Here is a 15,639-nt window from a genome sequence, read left to right as displayed (position 1 = left end):
TGCTGGTCGGGTTAGGTGTTTGATCTCCCAAGGTTCCAAGGGGACGCCCACCTCGTATTCGTCTTTCCTAGGAACTGAGAGACCGGCCCTGGCCTGACACGCTGGAGTCGAGAGGCACAGAAAGGGGTAAAAATTGTACCTGGATGTGATCCTTTGTTTTAAGTGTACACATAGATTTAGAGCTCTTTAAAGATTAAGCTGTCACTTGGTACCATTATTTCTACTTTCTATCTTTATTTTCTTTGTAACTATTTTTTTTTAAATCTATATTTGCTAGCAGTTAAGAAATAGAGCAATAGCCATTGTAACCATATGCTTTTATAAGTCTTTTTAATAAACCTGTAACTGTTTAAGCTTTAACCTGACTCCTTCAGTTGCTGTAACAGAACCAAGCACAATTTAAAAGAACTTCAGCCGGTCAAAAAAGGACAGGCATAGGAAGAGCTTGGGCGTTTGGATTTGTGTCACTCCCAGGTGGCAGATCCATTGGGGCACCTCTCAGTCTTTCCCAGGCTGCCTGCTGCAAAGGAATCTTGCATTCTAGCAGCTAAAATCTGAGGTGTAATAAGCTCTTTCTATAAAGGGGTGTCTGTTGGCCTGCTGGCTACCCTCTGCGACGGGACCCCGGTCCTAGCAGTAAAGACACGGACGTTAAACCTTTTTTTGGAAACACACACACACTCACACTCACACTCACACTCTGCCCTGACCGTCGGCTGAGATTCTCTAATACTGGAGAACCAGAGTTCTGAGACAGCTGCAATTCAGAATTCTGACACAAAATTATAAAAAGTCAGGAGTGGGAGTAATCCTTTTTGATAGAGACAGTGAAAGTAGTCAAAAAGTCTCTTCCTCACTAAAAATAAATCCAACTCACACCAGAAGAGAACCTAAACCAATTTCTTGTTACAGGTCTGCTGAGGAAATACAAAAAAAGTCTAGGAAAACTGACCATATTAAATTTCTACACAGAATGGAAATTTAACAAAACCTTGTAAAAGATGTGTACACTATGCGTTATTTTCGAAAGAGGATATGCAAATTCCTGTGGAAGATATTTGCATATCTTCTTCCAATCTCACTTTTGAAAGTGGGTCTTTCGAAAGTGAAAGTAGTCTGGATGTGTTTTCGGAAAACAAATCCTTTTTTTTGAAAAAAAATGCTCTTCCTTTAAAAAAAAAAAAAAAAAAAAAAAAAAAAAGAGGTTTATGCAGTTTTTTGAAAAATGGTTTTTTCCCCCAAAACTCCCCCACATCCAGACTACTTTAATTTTCGAACAACCCGCTTTTGAAAGTGAGATCCTACGGAATTTGCATATCCTCTTTCAAAAATAATGCATAGTTTAGACATACCATATATGCAACTTCCAGAACAAAATCATATGGCACAGAAATACAAGTTCAAATCTGGACACATCCACATATTTCAGAGGGAGAGAATATTGATAGCATCTCAGCAGTACTGAAAAAAAAAAAAACACAAATTCCTGCCTTTCAGAGATATCTATGAGGTCTGATAACGAAGACAATTGTTTTTTCCTATATTGACTGTTTCTTCCACCTTGTTCCACGAGCATATTTTGTGTGAAGATTTAGTCCTAACCAAATGGTGGCATTACTTCAAAAATATTTCAGATGGTTTCTTGCATTTTGCACGGTGTCAATTTAGATTTCAAAAATGCCTTTCAGCTTGTTTCATTTCATGCAAACATATTAGGTCAGCCTTCACTATGTAACTAAAGAACTGTGCTGCACTGGTTGCCTTTTTGCACTCTCTGTGTTATTCATTGGCAGAATTGTTGCTAAAGGGCCAAATCAGAACTTAGTCAACTAGTGCTATGGCAGTCCTGGGGTGAGCCTCAGGTCACTTCTGCCACTTGAGATTTGTAAGGACAGCCCCTTGGATTTCATTACATTTTGTTCCTACATTGTACCATGGAGACATTCATCTGGCTGTATTTCAAGGTTTGTTTCTTGCATGAATGCCCAACTCTTTCCTCAGTCTTGTCTGGAATCCAAGAATCTCTACTCTTGTTGTCAGAGTGCATAACATACATAAAAACATCACAGAATAGCTATGATGAACACAGATATAAAATAGATGCATTTGAGGCATGATATACGGAGTTATCAAAAGGAAGAGTCTCTATTTTTGCAATACTTTTGCAAAAAGTCACAGAATCGCCAGGCTCTTGTTACAGTTCAAAAGCAAAAACCCCACAGGGAGCACAGAGCCAGCGGGGACTCCTCCATTGGCGCAGGACCTCAGCCTTTGCAATTTACAAGAACCCCAATGGGGCTCTTGTACATTTCAAAAGGAAGCCCTAAAGGGAACATGGGGCCAACAGGGGAGTCCCCCACTGGCCCTACACTCCTGGTGGGGCTTTTGCTTTTGAAATGTACAAGAGCTCCACCGGGGCTCTTATACACTTCAAAAGCAGAATTACAGCAGAACCAGCATGAGTGGAGACTTCTTCAGTCCCTACTCGCACCATTTTCCACTGGGTCTCTACCTCCCCTGCCCCCCGTGGAGATGGTGCTGAGGGAAATTGGCTTTTAGGCAAGTCCCCCCAGCACCAGCTCCTGCTCCCCCCACTTACTGCCACTCTCTGATAGAGGTAGCAAGAGGGGGGAAGTGACTAGTCACATCACTAGTCATCTATCCGATAAGCATAAGCTTATCAACTAGTCACTTGCATCCTTGTTCTGGATATGCTCCTCATAGAACCTGGGTACTTTTCAATGTAATATATTAAGTTTCCTATTGGAACTACATACAGGCAGCCCCTGACTTGTGATGCAATAAGTTCCTGGGGAAGCGCTGCAAGTCGGGGGCATTGTAACTCGAACTCGCATTTACGATAGGTGTCGTGCACCGTTGTAAATGCGGGCCGAGGACATAGGTCAGGGGGGTTTCGGCCCCTTCCGCACTTACAAAAATTATTGTAAGTGCGAGGCGTGGTGGAGTGGGGGAGAGTGTCGCAACTCGGGCCATCACAAAGGCGGGGGGGTTTCCTGTATCCGAGTTCAAACCTGGGGTCCCATTGGGAAAACAAGGCTATTAAAATAAGAGGTAGAAGCTAAGGAAGGAAGGAAGGGTTTTGAAGACACTTATGGATAACATTGAATAAAAGTTCCCTTTTTGCTTAAGACCTAAGGGCATGATATTTAAAAGATATCAAAATGATAGGCATTGGTCAGAGTCTCACAATATTAAAAGTAGCGATGTAAAAGGTTAATTGGTAAGCCTCATCCTTAACAGTTACATTCTGGGGCTCCCCAGGAGCAGCTGCTGGGGAGCTGGATGCAGAACCTGCAGCAAAGCCGGAACCCCTTGCTGGCCCCACTCCCAGGGGGCGGCATCGCTGCATATTCTGCAGTATAAAGCAACCCTGCAGTTTGTGTAACTGACAACATTTTTGATGTTTACATGATTGCCTTTTTAAACGACTTTTTATATCCCAAATTAAAATGCTGATGTAGGAAAAATGTATGCATTATCTGAAAAATACATTTTGTTTCTGTTTCCTCGAAAAACATATCAGCTTTTGAAAAAAAACACAATTTATTAACTAAATGCTTTAATTCAACTCACCTGCCAATGCTGAGTCACAGCATTCCATACTCCCACCTTTCCTGTATGACTAGTAGCCACCAGCTGGTTGCCAATGAAGAAGAGAGCATCTACAGGGACTCCAAGACTGAAGACTCCTACAAAAAACAGTCCATGAAGCTTGTTTTCAGAATAAAAACGGGGTGGAAAAAAAAAAACCAGTAAAAATGGACTCTGTCTCCTCCCTTTAGATATATAATGAATTTGACCAATTGCCACAGTAAGCCCCGATTCTAAATCAAAGGCATCTTTTCATGATCAGCCAATCATAGAAACTGCAAGAAGCTCCCCCCTCTTGCCTCTCAAAAATGACAGCCCAGAATGCATGAGCATCTCAATAATAATAATTATAATAATAAACCAATTTGCTAATAAAAATATCAGTATGATGAAAGCTGTTCAATCAATAATTAAGATATTTGAAGCAGTACTACAGAAGCAATAGGCCCTTATTTTTTCCTTTTTTCAAGTCTTACACCTACTGATCCTGTTTAAATATATTTTTCCACACATTTGTCTTTACCACTGAGTGCTACTGGTACTTTCACTAGCATTCACTTGTCACTACTGTGACTGCTGGAAAAAGATCAAAAGGGGCTCACAATACAAAAAACAGATGTTTAATTTTCTGAATTCTCACTCATCACATGATTAGGAAACGGTGTCAACCTAATTAGGGCAGCTGACTCATTCCACTTCACTGCATACTTATTAGATACTTCTAGTGGCACTAAGATGTCACAGTGGCATTCAGGCTCGGTCTACACCATGAACTTACATTGATATAACTACGTTACCCAGGAATATGAAAAATCCACATCCCCGAGCAATGTATTTATCCCAACCTAATCTTCAGTGCAGACAGCACTATGGCAACATTTGGCTTCTCTTCAACTTAGCAACATAGTTATTGCCCCTCGCAGAGGTAGATTAACTATGCCAACAGGAAAAATTTGCCCTTTGGAGTAGTAGCATCTGCACTGTAGCAGTGCAGCTGCACCATTGTAGCATTTTAAGTGTGGACCTGCCCTCAATCTCCCATTCAGGGCATAATATGACCGGTATTGATTGACATGCTTAAATTAGTGTATGATAATATTTAGTACAAAATCAGACTGATCGTGAAGAGTCACAGCAAATCAACATTGAAGAGTTTTCGTAGTTCTCCAAGTTTGTTTTCTTGGGGGTGATTTGGAAGGATGCTTGCCAGCTAGATCAATCATGTATACTGCCATGTAACAAGAAACAACAATGCTAAATACAGTATGGTTGTAAATATAAACCTATCTTCTTTCATTATTAAACTCATCATTGCTTACTAGAACACATACACTGACAAAAAGGAGTTTCTCAGTCTACACTTGTCTACTGACATTTATACTAAGTTACACAAAGATCTCACACAGCTACTTAAATGTTTTAATAAATAATATATAGAGGTACATGTCCAAAAGCTATGCAAATGCCTATATTAAAACTCAACAGAAATCCCTTGAAGTTAAACACTGAAAATTCTCAAAACTTTATTTGGACAAATTTAAACGACAAAAATCAAGATGCTGTTTCAAACAAAAGAATAATAGTCTACTATGCTCTATGATGGCAGTCTGTAAGTTTGTGCACTAGTCATGATGCCAAAAGATTTTTCAGGTCATGGGAGATCATCTCTGATGCAAATTATATTCAGCAGTACCAGGCACATAAAACCAGGCAATAATAAAAAAAAAAAAAAAAAAAGGGAAACAACTAGAATTGATTACTCCAGAGAAGGATAAGGTTCAGGGAAATCAAGGAAGACAGCTTGAATGGTCTGAAGGAATTTAAAATGTCACTCCTGCTTAGGCTCAACAATCTTGACGGCCATCTACAGGGAAGACGATGGTATAAGAAATGACAGGTTCCTGTCTTAAGGGGCCCTCTCAGTAAAACACTGCTTATAGCAGCAATCCAGTAGTGGTGTCCTACGTAACTAATATTGAAAGGAGTACAGCCTCTGGGAGAGCTCTATCATGGAGATGCCAGCCCTTGCAATTTTCTGTGGATAGTGTTGTCAGATTCTGAAGAGCATTTGTAACAACAAATTGTTTCTTTTACAGGACATGGAAAAACTACTGCTTTACTATCCCAAGGCCCAGCTGCAAACATTTGACTGTGTAGAGAAATAGGCCAGTAAAACTATTTTATTGTTGGGTTACTAGATTGCTTAGTTTAATTGAATTGGTGGAAGTGAGGAATCCTACACATTTGAACTGTAACAGCAATTTGGAAACAGAAGTGTGGAACACTTAGTCTGTAATATTAACAAGCACACATAATACAGTTAGATAGAATGTTTCAAATTAAAACATGGAAATTTTCATAAATGTTTGGATTCTTCTAAAATTTTCCATGTTCAAAAATATGGTAGCAACTTCCCACAAAAAAATTTAGGCTGTTGATTGCTCTGCAAAATATTTTTCTTTTTCTGGTTTCTGTTTTTAGTTGTTTTATTGACATTTGGTCCTAATAGGACATTGTTTTATTGACATTTGGTCCTAATAACTGGTCCTAATAGGAGAGGCAGACCTCAGAGCATGGGTTCCCAAACTGGGGGGGCGTGTCCCCCTGAAGGGGCATGAAGAAATTCCAGGGGGGGCCACAAGACAACCCAGCCCTCCTCTCCCCCCCCCCCAATCAACCCTCTCCCCCAAGTTTGCTGCTATTTTTATTCTTCGGCCCTGGTCAGTTCCTTTTTTCCCCCCTCAAGTTTTGCTGCTATTTGGTGGGGGGGAGGGGAGAAGAAGAGGGCCTGAGGGTTTCTCAAAAATGAAAAAGGGGGCATGAAGCCAAAAAGTTTGGGAACCACTGTCATTGAGAATGGGTTTATTGATATAGTAGATTGGTGCAAAACTGGTCTACAGAAACTAAGCCATGCTGCACTGGACAGGGAAAGATGGAAGGAAATAGTGAGGGAGGCATTGGACACCAATGGGCATTGAGCCCATGGTTGTTGATGATGATGAATTTTAACTGGCCTACTTAGACACACAGCAAGATCTTTTCTAATCTGAAATATTGTTTTCATAATTTTCAGATGTCACAATATATAAAAAAATGTGTTTTCAAAAACTTTTCCAAACAAAAGATATACTGCCATGTAACATTAAACATGTTTTTGAATTTCTGCACCTTGGTATGTAGAATATTTGAAGAGTGGGCGGGGGGGAAGGGGAGAAATTTTTGCAGGTATCAGAAACTATTTTAGCTACAGTAATCCAAAAATAATCATGTGTTGACATAAGCAGCAATAGTATAGCTATGGCTACAATGGCAATTACAGCTAGCTTTATAAACACACCCTAGGCTTCTCCAGAGTTTAATAATTTCTTTGAAAAAGGAAAGGTCATATAATGAAATCTCACAGACCCCTCTATGCTTTCACTGATGAGAGAAAGGAAATTTTAAAAATTCTATTTTTTTTGTGTTCAGATTGTGTCAGCTGTCTTGGACTCAACGCAAATTGTACTGTAGGCTAGGGATCATAGAATACTAAGACTGGAAGGGACCTCGAGAGGTCATCGAGTCCAGTCCCCCGCCCTCATGGCAGGACCAAATACCATCTAGACCATCCCTGACAGACACCTATCCAACCTACTCTTAAATATCTCCACAAATGGAGATTCCACAATCTTCCTGGGCAATTTATTCCAGTGTCTGACTACACTGACAGTTAGGAACTTTTTCCTAATATCCAACCTAAACCTCCCTTGCCCATTGCTTCTTGTTCTATCCTCAGAGGCCAAGATGAACAAGTTTTCTCCCTCCTTCTTATGACACCCTTTTAGATATCTGAAAACTGCTATCATGTCCCCCCTCAATCGTCTCTTTTCTAAACTAAACAACCCCAATTCCTTCAGTCTTCCCTCATAGGTCATGTTCTCTAGACCTTTAATTATTCTCAGTGCTCTTCTCTGGACCCTCTCCAATTTCTCCACATCTTTCTTGAAATGCGGTGCCCAGAACTGGACACAATACTCCAACTGAGGCTTAACCAGCACAGAGTAGAGAGGAAGAATGACTTCTCGTGTCTTGCTCACAACACACCTGTTAATGCATCCCAGAATCATGTTTGCTTTCTTTGCAACAGCATCACACTGCTGACTCATATTCAACTTGTGGTCCACTATAACCCCTAGATCGCTTTCTGCCATACTCTTTCCCAGACAGTCACTTCCCATTCTACATGTATGAAACTGATTGTTCCTTCCTAAGTGGAGAACTTTGCATTTGTCTTTATTAAACTTCATCCTATTTACCTCAGACCATTTCTCCAATTTGTCCAGGTCATTTTGAATTATTACACTATCCTCCAGATTAGTCGCAACCCCTCCCAGCTTGGTATCATCTGCAAACTTAATAAGCGTACTTTCTATACCAATATCTAAATCGTTGATGAAGATATTGAACAGAGCCAGTCCCTAAACAGACCACCACGGAATCCCACTTGTTATGCCTTTCTAGCAGGATTGTGAACAATTAATAACTACTCTGAGTATGGTTATCCAGCCAGTTATGCACCCACCTTATAGTAGCCCCTTCTGAGTTGTATTTACCTAGTTTATTGATAAGAAGATCATGCAAGATCGTATCAAACGCCTTACTAAAGTCTAGGTATACCACATCCACCGCTTCTCCCTTATCCACAAGACTCACTATCCTATTAAAGAAAGCTATCAGATTGGTTTGACATGATTTGTTCTTTACAAATCCATGCTGGCTGTTCCCTATCACCTTGCCACTTTCCAAGTGTTTACAGATGATTTCCTTACGTACTTGCTCCATTATCTTCCCTGGCACAGAAGTTAAACTAACAGGTCTGTAGTTCCCTGGGTTATTCTTATTTCCCTTTTTATAGATGGGCACTATATTTGCCCTTTTCCAGTCCTCTGGAATCTCTCCTGTCTCCCATGATTTTCCAAAGATGATAACTAGAGGCTCAGATACCTCCTCTATCAGCTCCTTGGGTATTCTAGGATGTAGTTCACCAGGCCCTGGTGACTTGCAGGCATCTAACTTTTCTAGGTGATTTTTGACTTGTTCTTTTTTTATTTTACCTTCTAGAACTACCCCCTTCCCACTAGTATTCACTATGTTAGGCATTCTTACAGACTTCTCAGTGAAGACCGAAACAAAGAAGTCATTGAGCATCTCTGCCATTTCCAAGTTTCCTATTACTGTTTCTCCCTCCTCACTGACTAGTGGGCCTACCCTCTCCTTGGTCTTCCTCTTGCTTCTAATGTATTTATCAAAAGTCTTCTTGTTTCCCTTTATTCCGGTAGCTAGTTTGAGCTCATTCTGTGCCTTTGCCTTTCTAATTTTGCCCCTGCATTCCTGTGCTGTTTGCCTATATTCATCCTTTGTAATTGTCCTACTTTCCATTTTTTATGGGGCTCCTTTATTTTTAGATCATGCAAGATCTCATGGTTAAGCCAAGGCGGTCTTTTGCTGTATTTTCTACCTTTCCGACACATCGGAATACCTTGCTTTGGGGCCCTTAACAATGTCCCTTTGAAAAACTGCCAACTCTCCTCAGTTGTTTCTCCCCCCCCCCCTCAGTCTCGATTCCCATGGGACCTTACCTATCAGCTCTCTGAGCTTACCAAAATCCGCCTTCCTGAAATCCATTGTCTCTATTTTGCTGTTCTCCCTTCTACCCTTCCTTAGAATTGTGAACTCTATGATTTCATGATCACTTTCACTCAAGCTGCCTTCCACTTTCAAATTCTCAACCAATTCTTCCCTATTTGTTAGGATCAAATCTAGAACAGCTTCCCCCCGGTAGCTTTTTCAACCTTCTGAAATAAAAAGTTGTCTCTAATGTAGCCGAAGAACTTATTGGATAATCTGTGCCCAATAAGTAGGTGGCCTGTAGTAGACTCCTAGCATGATATCACCCTTGTTTTTAATCCCTTTTAGCTTAATCCAGAGACTCTCAATACTTCTGTCTCCTATGTCTCCACCTCACTCCAAGGCCGTGTCCAGACTCAGGGTTTTTTTCGGGAAAAGCAGCCTTTTCCCGAAAAAACTTCCCCTGCACCCAGACTCAAGCCGCGTTCTTTCGAAATTATTTCGAAAGAACGCGGCTTTTCTTTCGATGGCGGTAAACCTCATTTCACGAGGAAGAACGCCTTCTTTCGAAAGTTCCTCTTTCGAAAGAAGGCGTTCTTCAATGTAAAGAGGCCGTCTTCGAAAGAGAGCATCCAGACTCGCTGGGTGCTCTCTTTCGAAAAAGCAGATTTTTCTTTTGAAAGATCCGCCTGCAGTCTAGACGCGATCTTTCGAAAGAGGCTCTTTCGAAAGAAGCCTGCAGTCTAGACATAGCCCAAGTGTGTTCATTTTTAATGTATAAGGCAACACCTCCTCCCTTTTTTCCCTGTCTATCCTTCCTGAGCAAGCTGTACCCTTCCATACAAACGTTCCAATCATGTGTATTATCCCACCAAGTTTCTGTGATGCCAAAAATGTCATAATTGTACTTATTTATTAGCACTTCCAGTTCTTCCTGCTTATTTCCCATACTTCTCGCATTTGTATATAGGCATCTAAGATCCTGATTTGACCTTGCCTTCCAGTTTTGCCCTGATCCTCCTTTCTCTCTGCCATTATAGCCCACGCTCCCTCCCATTTCCGACCCATCTCCCAGGTCTCCATGTTCTCCGCTTAAATGTTAAATATAGATTAATGGGCTAATCGAACAGTCAATGCTACAAGCGAAAGTACTGCAGGGAGCACAGGGCCAGCAGGGGATTCAAGCAGTCCTCTGTTAGCTCCACGTTCCCCGACGTTTCAAAGTGGCAGCTACATGTGGAGCCCAGGGTCTGGCTCTTTGCCACTTTGAACCACCCCTTCTACTCCCCTGTGCCTCTTTCTGATAAAGGCAACAGCAGAGGAAGAGGGGGAGCAACTAGTCAACTATCTGATAAGTCAAATGCTTATCAGATAGTTGACTAGTCGGTCACATGCCTAGTGTAAATGTTCAGGCTCTGAGACCAACCCACCTGCCACACCAGATTTTGGAGCCCAGGCTCCATACTGAGCTCAAACTCTACACTGCAATTTTTAGCCTCACAGCCCATGTGAGCTGACCCTGGTACTGCTGGGTTTTACACTCTTAGCCTTTCACATCAAAGTCTTCTGTTCAAATTCAATTATTTAGCACTACAAATTCAATCTAATGAATTGAGTTAAACTTTAATCTATGTTGTCAGATTAAACCAACTAAAAATGGCACAAACACAAACAGTAGCTCTGAATTGCAGCTGAGAGATACTCAGTTTTTGGATTATTCTTCTTTTCACCCATTCAAAAAGAAGCTTCTTCAGACCAAAATGAAGGGCAGAACGGCACACACACAAATTCCAATAATAGATTTCTGTATAGGGTTGCCAGGTGTCTGGTTTTCGCCCAGACAGTCTGGAAATCGCATCTTCTGTTCAGTAAAAAAACAAACAAAACAAAAACACAACACAGAAAATATCAATATTTTCTGCTTTTCTTGCTGGGCACCTGACAGAAGCCTGGCAGGGGTGGGGGAAGTGGCTGGGAAGGCGAGGCTGCAATCTCATTTCAGCACTGGGAGCCCTCTGCTGCTCAGTTGCATCTGATGTGGGAGCAATGCCTTGGGGAGGAGGAGTCCTGTCTGTGCTCCTGAGCGCTCTTCAAGCATGTGGTGCAGCCATAGTCTGGGAAAGAAGCCTGCAGGTGCCTTCTGGCTGCGTATTTAGGCTCCCTCCAAGGGCTCTTGTCTCAGCCAAAACTGACTGAGGGGGGGAGAATTTCTAACTGTTCCCACTAGGAAATTGATAAAAGCCACACAATCTAATGTAAAACATATGATGTAGATTGTTGTTAATAAAGTCCCCATTTCATGGTGTTGGATTTTTTTTTTTTGCTTGACAAATTTTTGGTTTATTTATTTATTTATTTATGCTTGACAAATTTTTAAGCACGTGTGTTCGGGTTGTTTTTTTTCTTAAACCATCTGGCAATCCTATTTCTGTACCAAGATTTATTTTGTATTAAGACTTTGTAAATATTTGTTATGAGTTGTAGACTACACCAGACTGTATTTTTAGGAGACAGAATACATTAGCAGTAAGACATTATTGCACAAAACTATCACACTCACCAATTTCACTACCACTGCCACCATCCTGAATGCTCCACAGGATGATGCTACTCTCAGAGGCAACAGCAACCATCTTATCTTTGTCCCCATGTGGCCCTCCAACGACCTTAGCATTCAGAGCCACTCGTTCAATAGTCCAATCCAGATATGGACTTGTGAAAACTTGTTGCCATCCTGAAGATTCTTTGATTCTGAGATTTTAAAAACATAAGTTTCAGAAATATACTTTCCAAACAACTTCAAGTTTGGAGTCTGTATCCATAATCAGTCTTACAAGCCTACTATATTTCCTTTTAGTTATAGAACAGAATCAAATAATGGATTCTGATATTAACATACTCTTCACAGGCCTACAACCATAAAAGACAGGAATTCTGGATTAAATACTTCACAAAAAGTTAACTTTTTGGAACTTAATAATGCAGAACATTTAGTCCTCTGCTCAGCGGCCCCAGAAAAGATGGCATTGTAAACCATCGCTCCCAGTCAGAAGGAAACACGTAAAGGTTGGAATGTTAGTGTTATGATGCTGGCTTTGCCAGTTCAAGACATAGCTTTAAGGTTCTGCCCCAACCAACAATAGAACCCACTCATGCTAAACTGAACGTGAATCTCAAAAAAAAAAAAAAAAAAAAAAAAAAAAAAAAAAAAAAAAATCTAAATTTATGCACGTCATTGCCTAGAAATGATAAACCTTATTCCTAAATAATTCTTTCCATTGCTTATAGGTTTACTTTGTAATTCAGTGTTACTGATACACAATGAAGAAAACCATGAAAAGGGATGCAACAAAAAGAAGGTGGAGAATAAATGGGAAAGTGAAAAAAAAAGTTTAACAGACAAAAAACTGAATACTAAATGGGGGGAAGGGGGAGAAAACGCTGAAGAGTGAAACAGAATAGAAGGAAAAGATGATTAATGAAACAGTACAAAAATGTTATAAAAAATGTTTGACTAAAAAGATAAAATACTTTAAACGAACCATTCTTTAAAAGTTACAAAAAAGCAAGGCATAATGTTGCAGTTCCTATTTTTTGCATAGCTTTTAATGAAGAAAAGAAAACCTTTGTAATTAAGTTACTTTACTCCATCAGAATGCAAAACCACAAGAGAATATTTTAACACTTTTGGGTTATTTCTTTTCTAGTATGAAATTAATAAATCTATTTGCCCATATACTCAATAACTAAGTGTATATCAAAATGAGTAAAAGACAAGGACCAGCCATGGAGTATGCATGTGACTTCATGAGAGTTGTATTCTATTTATCTAGGGGAGATAGAAGGCATTCACAACTCAAGGTCTATTTCAGCCTATTTAAATCCAAATGGGGATACCTCTCTTTCCCTTGAAATTTTGGATCAGTGCACTTGAATGCAGCTCCTGCATTATATTTATTATATATTTATATTTACAGCTAACATTATTTGGTCATCTATTATTACAACTAAATAATACAGGGAGGCAATAATTTGCATTGGGGCCCACTCCAAGATTTTGGTAAGAAGTCAAAGGCTACACTTCTATGGAGGAAGTGCAGGGTCTGAGATGGCATGTGGGGGTGCAGAAGGGAATCGGTATAGAGGACTGGAGTGAAAGGAGGGGCGTCAGAGGGAGTTTGGATGAAGGAGGGGGTTATGATCTGGGGCAGGGGTTTGGGGTCCATGGTCCAAGAGGGGGTATGGGTGCTAGAGAGGATTCTAGCTTAGGGGAGGATTGTAAGAGGGGGTACAGGGTCTGGGAAGGAGTTCTGACCTGGAGATGGTGGGAAAAGGGTTACCAAGAGTTTGGATAATGATCTGAGGCAGGAGGGGGTGGTGACATAGGGCAGGTAGTTGGGGAGAGGGAGGAGGTAGGATGCCAGATGCAGGCTTTGGCCGCGGCAGCTCCCAGCCAGCAGCCCAGCAGGAACCGGAGACAGGCCTCATTCATGTCTGCTGTATTCCCAGGCTGATTGGCTGGCTGCTCCATGTAGCTCTGCACTAGCATAGGGAGGGAGGAGGCATCCAGAGCAATTAGCAGACAGCTGTTTAAAGAGGTGCAAGATATTCTGTAGTATTATTTATACCTATAGCAAACAGCAAAATGGGCATATGCAGCTACAATCCAGTTATGATGGCCAGCTACTATCAGAACCTTTCGAGGATCCACAGGAAATCCTAGAAAATAGTAAAGAAAAAAAAAATTCTCAATTACAGACATCATTCTTTAATCAACTTAAATATACTAGGTGAGAGTTTAGGAGAACATACCCAAAGTGTTTCAAACTAGGACTTCCAAGACTGACTGTTTTGTAGAAATGAAACTTTACCTTCTGAGATGGTGTGTACTGGCCGTACCTACAAACAAACTTATTACTTGATTGACAGTGCCCCTTAAAATTACAAATCTACCAATGGTTTTGATATCTGAAAACACAGAACTTACGTTATTTTGTACAATAAGGCAACACAGATAATTTCTAAATCAAAGGTCTCACAATAAGTAAAAACTGGCAGGCAAACTTAATTAGGTCTGTGTTCTTGCAAAAAAAGGAGGGGGGAGGAGAGGAAGGGACTTTTATTGTTAAGTACTTTCCAATGTGTGTCAATCTTGTCAAGAAGCTTAGTCTCAGATGTAGCCAAAGGGAAACTTATGTCTAGACTACATCCCTCTGTCAACAGAGAGATGTAAATGACGCACTTCGAAACTGCAAATGAAGCCAGGATTTAAATATCACGCGCTTCAGTTGCATAAGCACATAATGCCGCTCTTTTGAAAAAGCGCTATTTCGAAATTGAAACCGCAGTCTAGACACAGTTCTTTTGAAAATGGCAGGCTTTTTTGAAAGATCCTGTAAACCACACCTACACACAGTTTGCCAAAGTCACCAGACAGCAAGAGAAGCAGTTGTATGGATTGTCCTGAGAGATAGCAAGACAGAGCTCATTGGACAACAGGACTCTCAGAAGATTCGGGTGCATATTTGTTTCTCCAGTGTTCAGGAAGACATGTCTTTATGTACATTCTTTATAAATAAAATAAGACTGCACCAGTGAAATGCCCAACTTGCATAATTAGTTTATCCTCCCAAAGAAATAACCCTACACCCTTAAATACTGGCTAGTGCCAATTGGACCAAAGGGGCAACAATGCTCTCTGGAGGATGAAAAGCATTGGAGGGATAGGTGAACAAAAAAAAACAAAGGATGGGGTTACACAAGCGGACACAGTACACAACAGTCCCTGAGAGAAACACAGTTTGATACATATCGATTGAGCCACAGAGGCTAACAATTCTGCAGCTGCCAGATACTGTGGTTAATTTTTTACCTCAAGTGGTTGAAGTTTGTGTTGAAGTGTTAAAGATTCAGGGTTCATATGCTGATTCATGAAAGAAAGAAGCTACAAACTCTCTATAAAAATATATATATATTCCTGTGGGACAACAGAGTGACACCATCACATCACAACAGCCACAGGCTGAGGGGGCAGGAATGGGTGGGTAAAGTCTAGTTCCAAGTCCCACCCCTTCCAACTGAAGCTCTGTCCCTGGAGCCAATCCCCACCCACTGCCAGCCCAGCCTTCCCCGGTTGCCACGTGGAGAGCTGGGACTGGCTTTCCCTGGCTGCTGGGGCCAGAGCTGGGGCTGGCATGCTGTTGCCTTGGCCTTCCATGGTTGTCAGGAGTAGAGCTGGGCCTGGTGTACATAGCCTTGGCTCAGCCCTCCCCGGTGGCAGAGCTGGGCCTGGCATGCCATGGCCTTGGTCCTCCTCAGCCACCAGGTGAAGAGTCGGGGCTGGTATGCTTGCGACCAGGGGAGGGGAAGAGCTGGTACAGCCGCAGCTGGGAAGGGTGGGGAAAGAAAGAGCCATGGCTG

At 41.2% G+C, this 15,639-nt stretch overlaps 2 protein-coding genes across 3 annotated transcripts in view; one reads left to right on the top strand and one right to left on the bottom strand.

Annotated features, from left to right (window-relative positions):
• Positions 1–15,639, bottom strand: part of KCTD3 (potassium channel tetramerization domain containing 3) — a 76,641-nt gene that overhangs the window by 28,461 nt on the left and 32,541 nt on the right. For both annotated transcript variants that reach the window (XM_006137347.4, XM_006137346.4), the window contains exons 8-10: positions 13,848–13,938; positions 11,780–11,970; positions 3,595–3,710 (exon numbers count right to left, since the gene is read on the bottom strand). In XM_006137347.4, the coding sequence (XP_006137409.2) occupies positions 3,595–3,710; positions 11,780–11,970; positions 13,848–13,938 (398 nt within the window). The remainder of the gene's footprint in view (positions 1–3,594; positions 3,711–11,779; positions 11,971–13,847; positions 13,939–15,639) is intronic.
• Positions 1–15,639, top strand: part of LOC102451796 (usherin) — a 265,927-nt gene that overhangs the window by 224,120 nt on the left and 26,168 nt on the right. The window lies entirely within an intron of this gene.

This window comes from Pelodiscus sinensis, chromosome 3, assembly GCF_049634645.1.
Source record: "Pelodiscus sinensis isolate JC-2024 chromosome 3, ASM4963464v1, whole genome shotgun sequence".
Taxonomy (NCBI): Eukaryota; Metazoa; Chordata; order Testudines; family Trionychidae; genus Pelodiscus; species Pelodiscus sinensis.
Note: the sequence above shows the minus strand (reverse complement) of the source record. Positions and strands in the feature narration are given on the sequence as shown.